Source organism: Plecotus auritus, assembly GCF_963455305.1.
Source record: "Plecotus auritus genome assembly, chromosome: 1".
In the NCBI taxonomy this organism is placed as follows: Eukaryota; Metazoa; Chordata; class Mammalia; order Chiroptera; family Vespertilionidae; genus Plecotus; species Plecotus auritus.
The window spans coordinates 176365096-176381696 of record NC_137770.1 but is presented as its reverse complement, the minus strand read 5'-3'; the positions used below and the strand labels follow the sequence as shown (position 1 = coordinate 176381696).

At 42.2% G+C, this 16601-nt stretch overlaps 1 protein-coding gene across 2 annotated transcripts in view; it reads right to left on the bottom strand.

The window, feature by feature from the left end:
* Window positions 1-16601, bottom strand: part of PPP3CA (protein phosphatase 3 catalytic subunit alpha) — a 334519-nt gene that overhangs the window by 8355 nt on the left and 309563 nt on the right. For both annotated transcript variants that reach the window (XM_080684963.1, XM_080684964.1), the window contains 2 exons: window positions 8099-8183; window positions 360-457 (listed from right to left, as the gene is read on the bottom strand). In XM_080684963.1, the coding sequence (XP_080541089.1) occupies window positions 360-457; window positions 8099-8183 (183 nt within the window). The remainder of the gene's footprint in view (window positions 1-359; window positions 458-8098; window positions 8184-16601) is intronic.

Here is a 16601-nt window from a genome sequence, read left to right as displayed (position 1 = left end):
AAATAGACAACCAGAACATTTAGTAAAAATGTAATTAAAACTTGTTTTTAGCAACTGATTGACTGAGAGTGGGCAAACCTATTGTGCATGTAGGCAACCCAAATGAGGTATCCTATAGCAAGGCCCTCACTGTGGTTACCATGTGAACGCTTCGGGAATGCAGGGTGGGGTAAAGATTCCATTCCCACGCAAGAGGGAGGTGTCTTGTTGGACATGACTGGTCACATGGATGTGGGGGTTCAGTTCTTCTTTGAGCCGAGAATAAGACAGAGCTTAAATGAGTGAATAACTCAGGGCTCTAACGACACAGCTGACTAATGCTCCTGGCACGGTCAGGTCATAGTGACAGGGCTGCTTACCGCTTTGCAGAGTTTGCTTCCCTCCAGAGAGCACTCCGCTGGGGAGCATGCCTGTGGGCGTCAGGCCTTTCAGCGTCAGCACACTCTCGCTCTCCTCTCTGGAAAGGCACAAGGTGAGGGGGTCATTAACTCTCATTTTCTGTGTGGTTTTTTAAATGTACTTTTTACTGTTGATAGTATTACAGATGTCTCCCATCCCCCCTCCTTTTCCTCTCCTCCCAGTCTCTACCCCCCGCCCCCCACAGGTCTTCACTACCCTATTGCCCATGTCCATGGGCTACACATATAAATTTTCTTTTGAGAGAGAGAAAAGACTAACGAAAAAATGCATATAATAACTCACATTTACATCTATCTTGGCTCTGTAGATTTTTTTTAACTTAAAACATATTATATTTTTATGCATTCGTATTGAAGTAATGTTATGTAAATGACATGACTAAGTTTACAATTATACAACTGGGATGGTTCAGTCCCTTCTGAGTACTGAAGATACAGAAAACAATTCTGATGATTAAGCAGGCATCACAATACACAGTGGCTGCTGGGCTTCCTTGGTGGATGCAGATGTTGAACATGAGCCAAGGGGAGTGTGGATGGGTCTTTTCCAGGAAAAATGAGTGAAGCTCATTTGATTTGGGAGAGAAAACCAGGGAGTATATGGGAGTTTATGGGAGATATATCTCCCCCTGCATATGGGAGATAAAAAAATAAAATCCATGTATGTATCAGGAAGCGAGGCGTTACATACAGTGGGCTGAGGAATTTTGACATTACATGGTAAACATGCAAAATAATGGCAAGATAGCCAATAATGCAAACGTTAAAATTTCCCAGCTTTCCTTTTCAGCAGCTTCTTTTTCCACTGCTTTGCTAATATAAAATTGTTTTATTACTCATTATGACAAATGTTTTCCAAATAGTTTATGTACATCATTATTTCATTATGATTGAATTAATCATAATGATTAAATAACCATGAAATAGGAATAACCTCCTATCTTTCCATGTAGCAGACACTGTAACCCTATATAAACCAAAAAGCTTACATTTCTTATAAATCTTACTAGAGGCCTGGTGCACAAAATTCGTGCACTGGGAGGGGGGGGTGTCCCCTCAGCCCGGACTGTACCCTCTCGCAATCCAGGACCGCTGGCTCCTAACTGCTCACCTGACTGCCTGCCTGATCGCCCCAACCACTCTGCCTGCCTGCCTGATCTCCCCTAACCACTCACCTGCCTGCCTGATCGCTCCTAACTGCTCGCCTACCTGCCTGATCACCCCTAACAGCCTCTGCCTCAGCCCCTGCCGCCACGGCTTCATCCAGAAGGATGTCCGGAAGGTTGTCTGGCTGTCTGATCTAATTAGCATATTGTGCTTTTATTATTATAGCTGTTTATAATATCTGTAGCTATCCACCTCACATTTTTATGATGTCTAAGATGACCCACACAGGATTCTTAAATTCCCCCCAAACTTGCCTCTTCCATAATCTTTCTTCATCCTTTAGTTAAGCTTAAAGACTTACCCTTTAATGTCCTTTCTCTATCTCATGCCACATACACTCAATCGGTTAATCTAAAGGCTCTATCTGCAAAATATTTCCAGTAAGTACCTTACCATTTCTCACAATACTACTCCTCCCACTGAGATATAATTAATGTACCATACAATTGGCTCATTTAAAACATACAATTCAATTGACGATTTTAGTATATTTATAGTTGTGAAACCATCACCTTTGCCAATCTGAGAACATTGTCAGCCCTCCAAAAAGAAACCTTTGTCCAGTAGAGGCCACTTGCCCTCTCTTTCAGCCCTGTATAACCACTAGGCAACTTTCTACAGGTTTGCTTCTGAATTTCACATAAATGTAATCATATAACACGTGCCCTTTTGTAATGGACTTCTTTAGCTTGCCACCAACAACTCTTACCTGGATTGTTCTAGCAGCCTCTTATAAAGTACCCTTGTTCCATGCTGGTCATGCTCTGTGGCCCACCTCCCCCCCCCCCCCCCCATAACTATTCTCAGTTTATCAGCCAGGCAGAGCCTTGGAATACCTATGCAGGTGCTTGCTGTCTCTAAAAAGTTGGACAAGAGCATTCAAAAACTTGCCCCCAACCCACATTCTCCCATCCTCATCCACCTCTTGGACCGCATTTCTTATTAGTATCCACATCCCTTAGTGTTTTCTAGATGCACCCAGCACCTCCCACCGCAGGGCTCTGCACCTGCCTTGTCACACTCTTCCCCTCACATCTGCATGGCTCCTGCCTCTCTGCCTTCGACGCTGCTCATGCATCGCCTTCTAAGTGAGGACTTCCTTGAGAATACTTTAAAAAATAACAGGCACCCTACACTCCCTATCCTCCTTGACTATTTTATTTTTATCTGAAACTATTCAGCTCACTTGTTTCCTTGTTGTGGTTTTTGGTTGTTGTTTGGCTCCCCTGCCCACTCCCTCCCACCCTGGCTAGAGAAGCCTCATGTGAGGAGGGGTTTCTGTCTGCTTTGCTCACGGCAGCGTCGGCAGCCCTAGACCAGAGCAGCACCTGGTACACAGCCGGCACTCAAAACACATTTCCTAAAGCAGTGGTCGGCAAACTGTGGCTCGCGAACCACATGCGGCTCTTTGGCCCCTCGAGTGTGGCTCTTCCACAAAATACCACGGCCTGGGCGAGTCTGTTTTGAAGAAGTGGCATTAGAAGAAGTTTAAGTTTAAAAAATTTGGCTCTCAAAAGAAATTTCAATTGTTGTACTGTTGATATTTGGTTCTGTTGACTAATAAGTTTGCCGACCACTGTCCTAAAGGAATGAGTCAAAGGGAAACAGAAGGGAGAATGGCAGCATTTTATATTTCTGTCTCCTTCACTGCAGAGTTTACTTAAAATATTAGGTTTGAGATGGTCAATTAATCGTTGTTTACTTTCATGCAGTACTTCAACCCATTCAGGCTTCTGCTGTCAAACCACTACTGGTTCCATAAAAGAGAAATGTTTTGAATGCTAATAGATGGCTTTGGAAAAGTTGAGAGTATCTCTAAATAAATGAACATATTCTTTTCTGTGCATTCATTTTTTAAATCTGCTTTCCTTACCTCCTTTCCCTTTCTCATTCAACTATTTTTCTCCTCTCCTTATATTCTTCTTATTTTTAAACTGAAGTATAGTTGACTTACAGTATTACAATAGTTTCACATGTACAGCGTAACGAATTGACGTTTACATATCTTACGAAAGCTCACTACAGTCAGTCTAGTAACTATCTGTCACCATGCAAAGTTGTTACAATACTAGTATTGTTGGCTACGTTCTCTCCACTGTACATTATATTCCCATGACTTATTCTATAACTGGAAGCTTCTTCCTCTTATTCCCCTTCACCTATTTCACCCCATTCCCATAGCCACTCATCTGCCTGTAAACTTCTGACACAACCACTCCTGCCTCACACAGAAAACGTTTTCTAGAAGTTTCCCCATATCTCAGTTGCAGCCATCGCTGCAGAGTTCTCCCTCGAACGAACATAACCAGGCTCCCCTTCTTGAAGGTTCTGTGCTCAGTCTGCTTCATTTTCTTTCTGGGTTCCTCTCTGCCTCCCGGGTCACCTCCCCAGCCCCGTGGCTGACCTCTTCCTCTCTGTCCAGACCTGTGCTTTCTAATGTGGCAGCAACCCCAGCCGCGGGTGGCTCTTACTGCTCTCCCCACCTCCTGCCCAAACATAACCTGAGATGTGCTGCAGCTGGAGCGTTTGCATCAGATTTCAAAGACGTGATACAAAAATAAGAATGTAAAATATCTCTTTAACAAGATTTATGTGGACTACATGTTGCAGCCATAACATTTTGAATATATTACATAGAAAGTATATAGAATGTATTATTAAAATGAATTTCACCTGTTTCTTCCTACTTGTATTTTAACTGTGGCCTCTGGAAAACTTAACATCACAGATGTGGCTCATTACATTTCTCTTGGAAGGCACTGTTCCAGGGATGCTTGTCTCTTCGCCCTGCCTCCCTCCCTCCTTTGGCAAACGCCTTGCCTGCCTCTGCTGCTCCGCTTTGTGTTCACTCCCATGCCTGCATTTCTCACCCTGGCCTCTCTCTGAAGCTCCAGGGCGGAACTTCTAACCACCTTCTGCCCCGTGCAACTGATCACAGCTCTCCCCACGAAAGCTGTTAGATATGTAAATGGTTCATGCTTCCTCTTCCTTAGATAACAGCATTATCAGGCTGTCAATCACATGGGCTAGTACCTCTGTGGAACAGTCTAGGAATATGTCCTCTCCCTCATACCTTTGCATAGGTCAGGGTGCTTGTAGCAAACACCAGAACCCACTCTGGCGAATTTTAACAGTGCAGAGATGTATTAAAAGATATTAGGGAGCTCACGGACCCAGAGAGCTAGACTGGAATGCTCGGTAGTCGGGAAGAGTACCAGTGCTGATCCGCACTGTGGGATCTGCTCTGCGAAATGCTGCCACTGCCAACACCAAGCTTGTGCTAATGCCATGTGGTTAGCCCCCAAAATACTGAGAAAGAGCTCCTCTCCTGCCGGCCCCTCAGATCCCACATCAGACAGACGAATCACCCCGCTGCTTCCTCAGGATGCTCATTTCAAAAGGGAAATCTTATGTGTCCATTTGATTGGTGGATCCCAGGCAACATGCCTGCACCTCACCTGCCAGGGCTGCTGAAAGACAGGCTTCTGTTCCCCCTAAAATGATGCAAACTAGCAAAATGTAAGGAATGTGTTGGACAGTTGTACCGCCATCTCCACATTCATTCGTTAAATTTGTAATCTGCTAGCTTCACAAATTCCTTATATTTGCCCCTTCCTTTGTATCTGTCCTCCTATACTCTAGTTTGATTTGGATTATTTCAATAGCTTTTTAAATGTCTTGACACTAATAGGTCATCTTGCTATCTAGCCTTCCAGGGGTCCTCAAACTTTTTAAACAGGGGGCCAGTTCACTGTCCCTCAGACCGTTGGAGGGCCGGACTATAGTTTAAAAACAAACAAACTATGAACAAATTCCTATGCGCACTGTGGGCCTGGGACGAGTTGGCTGCTAAGCAGGACAGGCAGCGGCACCTGGCGGGCCAGATAAATGTCCTCGGCGGGCCGCATATGGCCTGCGGGCCGTAGTTTGAGGACCCCTGCTTCACACTGTCATTAACATACACCATCTACACATGAGTTAGAGCACGTCACTCATCCCATGAAAACCATCCCATAACTCATTTCCTGCACACACAACATTACATGCTTTACATGGTATTCAGACCATTAAGGATCTGGACTTAACTTCATTTTCAGCCTGGTTTTTTTAATAGATTCCTTAGTCGCCTGCAGGTCTTACTACCCAGCTCCTTTCAGTACTTAGAATTCACTGACTACATAGTTCACTTTCACATCAGACTCATTAGGGCTGCTCACTACGTCAGTTTGGACATGTTACTTATCTCAGTTTCAGTTTCCCCTCTGAGGTCAACCCAAGCTCCAAGTTTGCTGTGTAGACTCCTGTCAAGTGCGTATACCCTGGGGCATGGCACCTGGCACTTAACTAGGACCTCATAAAAGGCTGCTCTTAGGACTCTGTGGCTGTGTTTTTGACGATTTCTCAGCTTCCAGGAATGCCTTCACCACAGCTCTCTACCCAGTGAACTCAGCCTATCCTCCTCCAATGTCAGCCTCTTCATGAACATTCCTTTCAGGAACTACAAGGGCTCCTTGCTGTCCCTTTCCACAGCAGAGCATCTCTTCATGTGTTCAGTAAGCATTTTATTGTCTCCTATTGTTTATTTTCTACACGTCTGGCATTCCAATTTGGTATCCGTTTTGCTTAACTCAGTATATAGTACACATTTAATGTTCAATCTTTACTTTCTAAAGCTTAAATTTTCTCTGGATATGATCCCCTGTAGTCCACAAATTTACTGAGCTGTTTTAATTACAGAAAAGCCATAAAATATACCTTGTTTTAATTTTCTATCAATATGGGTAATCTTAGTCAAGTCACGGATCATCACTGGGTTCAAATGGACCATTTCATAGCTGGGAATAATTGCATCTTATGCACCAATAATGATTACATCTTAGGCAGGGGATAGGAGGAATTCCCCAATTTTAAGAACTACCTATGATTTATAGCATTGCCCCTCATACCTTCATGTGGTTTAAAGACTAACATAGACACAAATATGTTTTTATATTAAGAAAGGCTTCTCTTTTTTCCCTAAATGTACTCTCACATGGAAATTCTGGAGCTGTTTTTTCTTCTGCTTGTAGAGATTTCAGATAGGAAAAGCAAGCAAGCATGTATTGGTAAATCTGAGATGACAAATAAGTGTTTATACATATGTATCAGCTGAGCTTAAAATCTTTCTATAGTCTTTTGCCGCCTTAGGACATCTAGCCACAGAGGCCTCCTTGCTGGTCCTCAAAACTGCTGACCTTTGTTTCTATCTAAGAATCACTGCACTCGCTCTTCCTAGGCCCTGAACTCTCTCACCTCATATCTCTATGAAGGTCATCCCCACACTTGCTCAAATGCCATTACTCAAAAAGGTCTTTGTTGATCACATCTCCCAACTTGCTCTACCTTTATATTGCTTTCTTGTTTTTCTTCATGGTCCCGAATCAATGCTTTAAGTTTTATTATATTTATTACAGAATGAATGAATAAAAGAATCCTAAAACTTCAGCAAGCAGTAAAGTATTAGAGCACATAGGCTGGAGGGGGCAACACTGCTCTATTTTCAGCTTTAATATGACTTTTCAGGATTTGGCTGCCTACCACAGAGCTAGTGTTGACTTTGATTTGCTGTCTTTGAAAAAGCATGATAATACTTTTCGTCGTCCTCACAGTTCCCTGGCTTGTAGCATCAAGTCATTCAGTCTCTCTTTAGTGACTCTATTGTAACTACTGTATGTAAAAGAGTTGAGGCAAAAATTGGGCAAAATTAGGTTATGAAATTATACAATATGTACATGGCCCATTTCCCAAGATTTTCCTATTTACCCTTTTTAACATGTAATTTGAACTGACTATATGCTCCTCGCATATAAACATGCCATATCTTAAATTAATTTTTGGAAGAGAAATAGAGTTATTTTGTATGAACTAAGAATAGGTAACTGAATTTAAGTAAAGAAAAATGTAGTTAATTCTCTTCAAGAATATGCTTGTTTTCTAAATCCAGGCTTACTCATAACATGATTCATGGTCTATTTAAAAAATAACTATGACATGGGAATTGAAACATTAAATAATTATTTCTTTCTCTCAATGATTTATTAGAATAATATAGACTCGCATGAACAAGCTTTATGGTTGGTGTTCATTTCCTAGAAGTCTAGTAAAATGCACGTAATAAAATCATCTTTTACAACAGAGCCAGAATGAAAAACAAAAAAGGCTATAATAGCTTTCTTCTTTTACTACATGTTCAACCTATTGTGAAATAAATGTTTTAGAAGTCCAGCAACAAATACAGGCTTTAAAATGTGAAACAGTCTATTTGGAGGCTGTCCCTACGGAAATAATGTGGTGTATCTTAATTTGACTAAAACAGTGAGAAATGGACAATTCCATTTAAAAGAAAAAATGTAATTATGGTAAAGCAAATATCTTCTAGCAAAATACTTATATTACCAGATTAAAGTATTTAAATGTGTATTAAGTGATACATAATCAAATTCAAAACAGAAACAGAGGAAAAGTGATCCCACCTGAGGACCGAGAACACTCTGGCCATTTTGCCTATTGCTCGGATCTTGTTCCTTATCACCTCCTTCCGGGCCGCAGCTGTGGCTCCTGCAGTATAAAACAGAGAGTTGACTAGTCAGTGCCTTTTTATATTACTGCAATTATTTTACAAATTTTCATATGCAATAAATCGTAGTGAGCAAATCCAGTGTCCTCCCCCGACCCCCACCCCTGCAAGAGGATTTATCTGTAAATCAATTTAAAAACTTATGTATCCGGCTTTAATACTTGGATGTGATTCTTGAGAGGTCCCTGGAATGCAAAAGAGCAACTTCTGAGATTTCCAGGGGGAGGTGGGTGAAGTGCTAAATGAAAAATCAGCAGACGGGCAGGTTCCTACTGTTTTCTTCCAGTTCAGTTCCCTTCTCTTTTGTTTATACAAAGAGAGCATGCATTGGCAGGAAAAATGAAGTGAGTCACCAGGATCTTCTACTCATTTCCTGGCTGCATGCTGGGAAGACTACATCAGGAAACTGCTTCATTGAAAGTTCTCCCTTGCAGTGATCAAACTAGGGAGTCTCAACTCCTTATGCTCCCTGGAACATCATCTCTATTGCTTAAAGGCCAGGAAACATTTATCGTAGCACCTGATACTTTTTCACTTTCTGGTTGGTTCACAAGTTCTAGAGAAAAAAAAGTGGAAAACTACTGAGTGGGATTCAGGGTGAGATGGTGGCACACAGTTTGTATTTGAGTGCTTATGTAAATAAGTTACACATAGGTCTGTTTTATGACTTATTACATTTTCCAAACTTAAAAAAAATCAGTCTACATAGGTTATTGTTACGATAAACATTTTCTTTTTTATCACTGTTTTAAAAATAATATTATATGGTCTTTAGTGAATCCGTTTTGTTTTTGTTTTCTTAAATTCCTGAGCATGTTTGGAAAAGTACAAGACACAGAAACACACCTCTCTTAAGATTTTTATAATCCGAGTTAAGAGGGACAAGACATCCTTTTTATACATTATATGGGACTTTGTAGAAAGTGTTAACACAAGCCACTAATAGAAAGGCAACAAAATATTTTTAGATAATATCAGAAATGTTCCTAACCTGATGAACAGTTAAGCCATATAATTTGTTCAGAGGCTGCAGTCTATAGAAGATAATTGGTGTAAATTTTGGTCTTTTAAGCTACGAAAAGAACAAGCTTTCTGACCTTTTCGGGAGGAAAAGATTTCTGCTGTTTCCCTTAGAGGGCTTTCAAGAATGTAGAGTCTTTTGCATTGTTTGAAAAGGGTCAAACAATTAATCACCACCGTAACATTTCTATAAGAAACAAAACTCACACTAACACCCACAGAATTTTGCAATGGTTGCAGAAAGGCCTCTGCCTTTATCCACCCCAAGAAACTGAGAACATAATGGGCCACTTTCTTCTCCTGAGTGGCTTAATTTGTCAAAGGTGATGCTAATGCAGACCCATCTCTTGTGCCCTAGGTGCCCCCAGATGTGTACCAGTGAGTCGTCTTCCTCTCACCTTCCCTCTGACCTGAAAGCCCTCACACAGCCTGCATTTTTGCTCCTTTCTTTCTCTCTGTGGCAATCACAACATGGCAGTTATCTCCCAACATAGTTGATCAGCAGGACTTACTATTTCTGCCAGCTATTCTGCCTGCAAATGAGTAGAGTATGTTTAAAGCCATGTGGGGAAAAGCCATGCTCCAATCCAGTCCTTCTGATCAAGGGGAACCATGGGGTCTCATTCACTGCTGGTCCTAGAATTACACACTATTGGCTGGAACATTGGACGGGAAAATGGGGTGGGTGTAGGATAATCTGCTTCCAACTTTATTCTGAGTTTTCAGAAATTTATGTTGTCTATGTTTTGTAATTAAGATTCTTTATACAATAAGTCCTGTCCTGGAGAGCATCTAAAAGCTGATGTTTCTGGGCTTGGATTTTAGATAATTTATGATCAAGAAACTACTAAAGCACATTTGTGAAGAAAAAAAAATACTGGGATGGAAATTAGTCTCTTTAAGGTAGTTTTCCTATATATGTATTTTCCAGTAATTCAGTTAAGTGTTGCTTTCAGCCTAATGTGTTATTACTACTCTGTATTTAATATTATCGAGTCTGACTGGCCCAGTCCACGCAGAGGTCATGATGTGCTAAGTGAGGAAGAGAGGCTGACCCTCAACAGCAAGCAGTGTAGCCAGATCATAAAATCCATCCAACAGACACAAACAATGGAAAGTATGGGAAAGCTCCAGAAATCATGACTATATTTAGAAGCACAAGACGAAAAGCAGCAAGGAGTAGTAGTTAAGTGTCTAGAAATAAACTGTACATATTTAAGAGAAATGAGAAGGGGAAGATATAAAGTATACAAATATATAAAATATGTAAGAAGGATAATCTCACAGAAATTTTTCACTAAAAAACTTGTAAAAACCAGAACCAGAGAAAAGAAAAGTAAGACACTAAGTTGGAAGGGAAATAAATTATGTAGAGCCATTCTTCTGAGCTCAATATGAACAGATACTCAGAAAATGCTCAAATAAATATTAAATTTTAAATACAAAATGAACATTCTGACAGAGCCAGTTCATCATCCCTTATTTATTTATTTTTTCAAATCAAATGAGTGCATTCAGCAGACATTCTACTCTATGTATTCCCAGTGGTGATTCTCCACACTGCCGCACTGTTCCTGAGGAAATGCTATTTCTTGTTAGGTTTCTCATAGACCCAGGTAAGAGGTTTTACTACCCCTTTTATAAAGTTAGAATATATTTACTCAAATTTAATCACAAGCAGTAAGAAAAGACATTAAAAACTATGCCTCAAATATCCTCGGATTCACTTCAATATTTTCTAAATAATCAAAATCAGAATTAAACTAACACCGCACATTTATAACCTCACAAACACTTAAAATATTCAAATAAAACATCTGAGTTGATAAATAATTGAACTTCAGGAGATGACCAACAGCAGGATAGATTTAAGTTTAGATACAAAGGTACTCATATATTTAGTATTGCTGTTCCTGATTTTGGTTACTTTCCTGAGTTCATTAACTCTCTTTTTCAAATACTTATTATGTTCCACTGCAAATCCTCACAGCTCATAATTCAATAGAAAGATGAAGGCAAAATGCATGTTATTTTAGAATTTTACTAGCTGTAACATGCAAAGATAATGTCATATTCAACGCTCATGGTGCTTGCTCTGTTTAAGCTGTGAAAATATAAGCACCCAAATTAAAATTCAGTATATTAAATAATGAAGACACATAAAACACTTTTTACATGAAAAAACTGGTAACTTTTTTATCGATAACAATATAATCACTTATTTTAATTTGAAATTCTAAAACTGAATGACAGCATTTTCTATGTTTTAAAAAACTAATAATTTAAAAAAATTCTCACCTGAGGCTATGTTTATTGATTTTTAGAGAGAGAGAGAGAAATGTGAGAGAGAAAAACTGATCGGTTGCTTCTGTTATGCACCCCAAACGGGGATCGAACCCATACCTAGGTATGTGCCTTGACTGGGAATCGAACCCACAACTTTTTTGGTGTACAGGAGGACACTCCAACCAACTGAGCCACCCAGCTGAGACAAAAAATTAGTAATTTTAACCAAAATTTCATTTTGTTTTTCCATTCAAATATTTATCCCTTCTTTTTCAGGCCTCTGTCACTCTTTAACTTTTAGGCCCTAATATCTTTATGCCTGGGGTATTATGGTGTATTTCCAGAATCTAGGCAACCCTGCTCACTCAATTTTCCTCAGAGCGGAAGAGGCTAATGTACAAAGAGATCTTTAAAGATGTGCTTTTAACATGTGTCCTTCCCGACCTCAACTTAGCAGCTTGCTGACTTCTCAGGAGGGTGTAAAGGTATCGATGCCACGCGGCCTGCTGAGCGAGTGCCCCAGCCCCACAGGAGACCTCAGCCTCTGGAAGGAACTGGGAAACGGTGGCAGCCCCAGTGATGAGGGGCCAGGGAGGCGAAGGGAGATTCTTTCCATGTGGATGTCTGCTCACATTACAGGTGCGGGCTCTGTCCTCCAGCCCAGTTCCCACCCCTGAGCCGTTGCTATACAGTTCTCAGTTTTGACTGAATTAGGGGTGTGTGGAAAGTGCTATATAGAATTTATTACCCAAATCATTCATTCAAGTGTTCTTGTGAATCCTATCCTACGCAGCCTGCCACATGTCCACCGCTGCCCAAAGAAACATGAATGAGCGTGGTCTCCACTTTGGAAGAGCCCGAGCCGCTGACTGGACTGTGCCAAACATCGGCATGAAAGCAGCCGCGGGTGCTGCCAGTGAGAGGACCCTGGGCGAGTCTCGGCTACCTCCTTGCTTAGGAGCTGCGTGTTGGTGCCTGAAATCAGCTGCAGGGAAGAGAATCTGCACCACGGAGATCTGCAAATGCCACACACCAGGGCTGTTTCCCCTGGTAAACAGGTTGTTGAACATTTACCAGCACACTGGGCGTGAGAAAAACGTTCACCTAGAGAATGATAGTTAACGGATCTCAAAGAGTCAAAGAGTGGCGAGAATGGGTCTTCTCCACAGAAGGAGGAGAATTCTCAAACACTCAGGCTGAGATGATCCATGTTATGTGTGATGATGGGTGAGGAGTCTGGTGTGAGTGGAGTTTGGGGTGAGGTGAGGGTGAGAAGAGAAGCAGGAGGTGCCTGGGGCTGGAATGTAAAGGCTTTATAGCACAGTAGTGCATGGAAACAAGAGTTTAGACATCAGCATACACATAACAGAGGTAACAGAACTTACTCTGTCATTCAGCCCCCAAAAAGAAAGAAAAGGTTAAAATGATGGATAGAGATAGATATGTGACAAATATAATCAAACTAGTGGCCTGGTGCACAAAATTTGTGCACATTAAAAGGGAATTAATTAGAAGAAATATTTTAATATTGCTATTTGCCCTTTCTCTATAATAGAAGTGTCAGAGATGAAAGAAAATTAGTAAAATGTGTATGAAAATCTCCTTCCTATCAGAGTCTGGGTCGTGCCGCAAGACCTAGAGTAAACTCCCCACCCACCACCTGCACATGCTTCAAAAATGCCGAAGACCCAGACCTAGCCGGCCCCACCCCCATTAGGTGAGACCCAGACCTGGCTGGCCCCACCCCCATCAAGCCCCTCCGGGCAGGGGGTGCAACCTCAGGTCCCCCAGCCCAGTGCCAGGTGCGGGGCGCAGTCTCAGGTCCCTCATCAAGCCCCGCTGGGTGGGGGGCACAGCCTCAGTTCCTCTGGTCCAGTGCCGGGGCAGGGGGCACAGCCTGAGGTCCCCTGGCCTGGCACTGGGGCAGGGGAGGCACAGCCTGAGGTGCCCCCCGTCAAGCCCCGCTGGTTGGGGGGCACGGCCTGAGGTCCTCCGGCCCTGTGCTGGGGTAGGGGATGCAGCCTGAGGTCTCCCAGACGGGCGCTGGGGTAGGGGGCGTGGCTTGAGGTCCCCGTCAAGCCCCACCAGGCAGGGGTGCAGCCTGAGGTCCCCAGACCCAGCACCGGGGCGGGGGGCACAGCCTAAGGTCTCCCAGCCCGATGTCGGGGCGGGTGGCATGGTCTGAGGTCCGCTGTCAAGCCCCGCTGGGTAAGGGGTGCGGCCTGAGGTACTTCACCCTGGCCAGGCGCAATGCAGTCTCAGGTCCCTGCTATTCGTTCATGATGTTGCGGCGTCCTGGCTAATTTGCATATTCCTCTATTATATAGATAAATGTTCATTGTAGAAAGTAAATGATGGGTATTGGCTACAAAACTCTGTCAATATTCCTATCTAAAACATTTTGTAATAAAACTTCAAAAAATAAAACTATAATTGGAAGAACTTGATTTTGAGGAAAAAGGACTCTCCATCCTTCCCATTTTTTTTTGTATTATATGGGGGATGCATGATCTTGCTGAAGGAGGCAATGAAGGAAAGTTCTCCTGGGCAGTGACCTTCACCCCAGACCTTCTGTAACCAGCCCCGGGGAGAAAATGGAATTGGCTAGATTTTGTTTTACAAATCCCAATGCAACAGATTCTAATTGGGTTCAATACCTTTATGCAACGAGAAGAATTGCAGATAACGAGCTATATACGAATTTCATACTCAGATATATTACTAGAATGTGAAAAAGCTGTTTTTCACAAAAATTGTTATTATTGAGCTGTTTTCTCTTTAATGGAAAAAGCAGAAGTTTTCCCTTTCTTTATTATATTGGCCTCACATGCCTTAGTTAGGCTTCTTTCTTTAAAGGACTCTCAGCTAACACAAGTGTATCCATACCATATGTTTTAAAATAAAACGTATTTTTAAAATAAAACACTTTATATAAAGAAATGTTCATACACACTAACATTTCGCACTTTTTCAAAGGAAAGACATATTTTAAAAACTGTGTTTTGTTGGTAGGCTTCAAATTTCTTTTGACTTTTATTTCAAATTCTAAGAAAATATTACAGAAAACTCACCACTTTTCCACCTTTGTTTAAAGCTAACGAAGTTTACCTCTGTAGAAAACGTATTCTACTTGAAAGTAAAATTTTATTATGGTTTATTATTATTAAGCAGAGTTTAGATGTGCCTCAATATTTTATTTTTGTGTGAAATAGAGCAATTACTGAATTTTAATAAAGGCTATTGATGGAACAAAGTATAAGGCATTGAGATAAGAAATAACTTTTGTTGTGTTATACAGAAGACAAAAATTGGTTTGGTTCAATCCAAATCAGCACCTTTGAAATACAAGATATAATGCAAAAGACTTCAGATGCCTCTAAAAACCTTGGGTGATGATGAAATTATGAGTATACAGACTGTCTTATTTGGGAGAATGCATGTTCCCAATTGGCCCCTATAAAAAACTACAGGACCAAACCTTGTGTTATATAACACCTAAACTTTATCTATTTTGTCTTTTCTTTCCGTGACCTAGTTTAACAATAACAAATATTAAGGCTCTATGTCCCCACAAAGCCAAGCTACCCAAAAGGTACTCTCCACCCAGTTTCACCCTTGGCTATGAGTGTGACAGGGCTGCACTGCATTTTCCTAGACCAGCAAGAGACTGAGTCCTGGATTAAGGGACAGCACCGGCACTGAGCAGCTGTGTTCACTCTGCTGGAATAGCTTTAAAACGAGCCTCTACATTTTCTCCTCATACACCCACAACAGAATCTTCTCCAAAAAACACAATTGCCACCTCCAAGTTTAAATAGTTGTGAAAATATGATATTGTAAACACTGTCATTTTAAAATGACAGTTTTTTTCTAAAACTGTATTTCAAGTTCTATTTCTGTGATTTTTATGCTAGTGAATGACATATACTTCTACCTTAAAATATTTTTATCACCATATTGTACATGGGTGTAAAACATGTTTAGAAATTTGAATTAAATGTATTTTTAAAACTTTCCTGAGGCAATAAGACCCTAAGTGTTCAAAAATTCCTTTGATCAGTATCACAGTTATTAGGAGTACATAATTGATTAGATAGCATAAATATGTGATGTGTCTATAAATGTTTAAAAAGCATAGAAATAAAATTTTATTAGAGAGAAACCAAGATGGCGGCATAGGTAAGCACCAACTGCTGCCTCACACAACAATTTCAAAACTACAACTAAAAGACAGAACGGACACCATCCAGAACCACAGGAAAGCTGGCTGAGTGGAAATTCTACAACTAGAAGGAAAGAGAAAAGCTCACAGAGAATTGGAGGTACGGCAAAGGGTCTTTGTGCGCGCAGAGAGAAAGGGCGGCTGAGAGCCTGGCTGACTTTCTCTGGCGGGAGGGGGAAGGAAGCCCCCGACCGCACTGAACCCCAGTTCTGACTGCACTGAACCCCAGTCCCGGGCGAAACCCCGTGGACCCAGGCTCATACAGGGGGAGTCTGGACTGTCAGGTAGAGAGAAAGGCACCTGGAGACTCAGACCCGGGAGAGACCCGGGGGAGCCCCGGCGGGCAGGAGTCTGGAGGCGTGCGCGCCCATGTGCACAAAGCCTGCGGAGGTTGCCACAGGCTTTCCCTAGCAGAAGGGAGTTGGAAGCTCCTGACTGCACTGAACCCCAATTCTGACCGCACTGAACCCCAGTTCCAGGCGAGCCCCTGGGGACCTGCGCTCTTACGGGGGGGAATCTGGACTCTTGGGCGGAGACTCGGGAGCCGGGGAAGGCAGGGTTCTGGAGGCGCGGGCATGCCAGTGTGCACAAAGGCTGCGGAGGTTGCCACAGGCTTTCCCTAGTGGAAGGGAGTCAGAAGCTCCTGACTGGACTGAACCCCAGTTCCAGGCAAGCCCCTGGGGACCCATGCTCTTGTGGGGGGGAATCTGGACTCTCAGGTGGAGACTCGGGAGTCGGGGAAGGCAGAGGTCTGGAGGCGCGCATGCGCGCAAGGGCAAGGCTGACCGGAAGCCAAGATTGTCTGCTCCACCCTGAGACTCCACCCAATCCAAGCTGAGCACAGAGGCTATTGCAATTTGGCAAGTCTAAT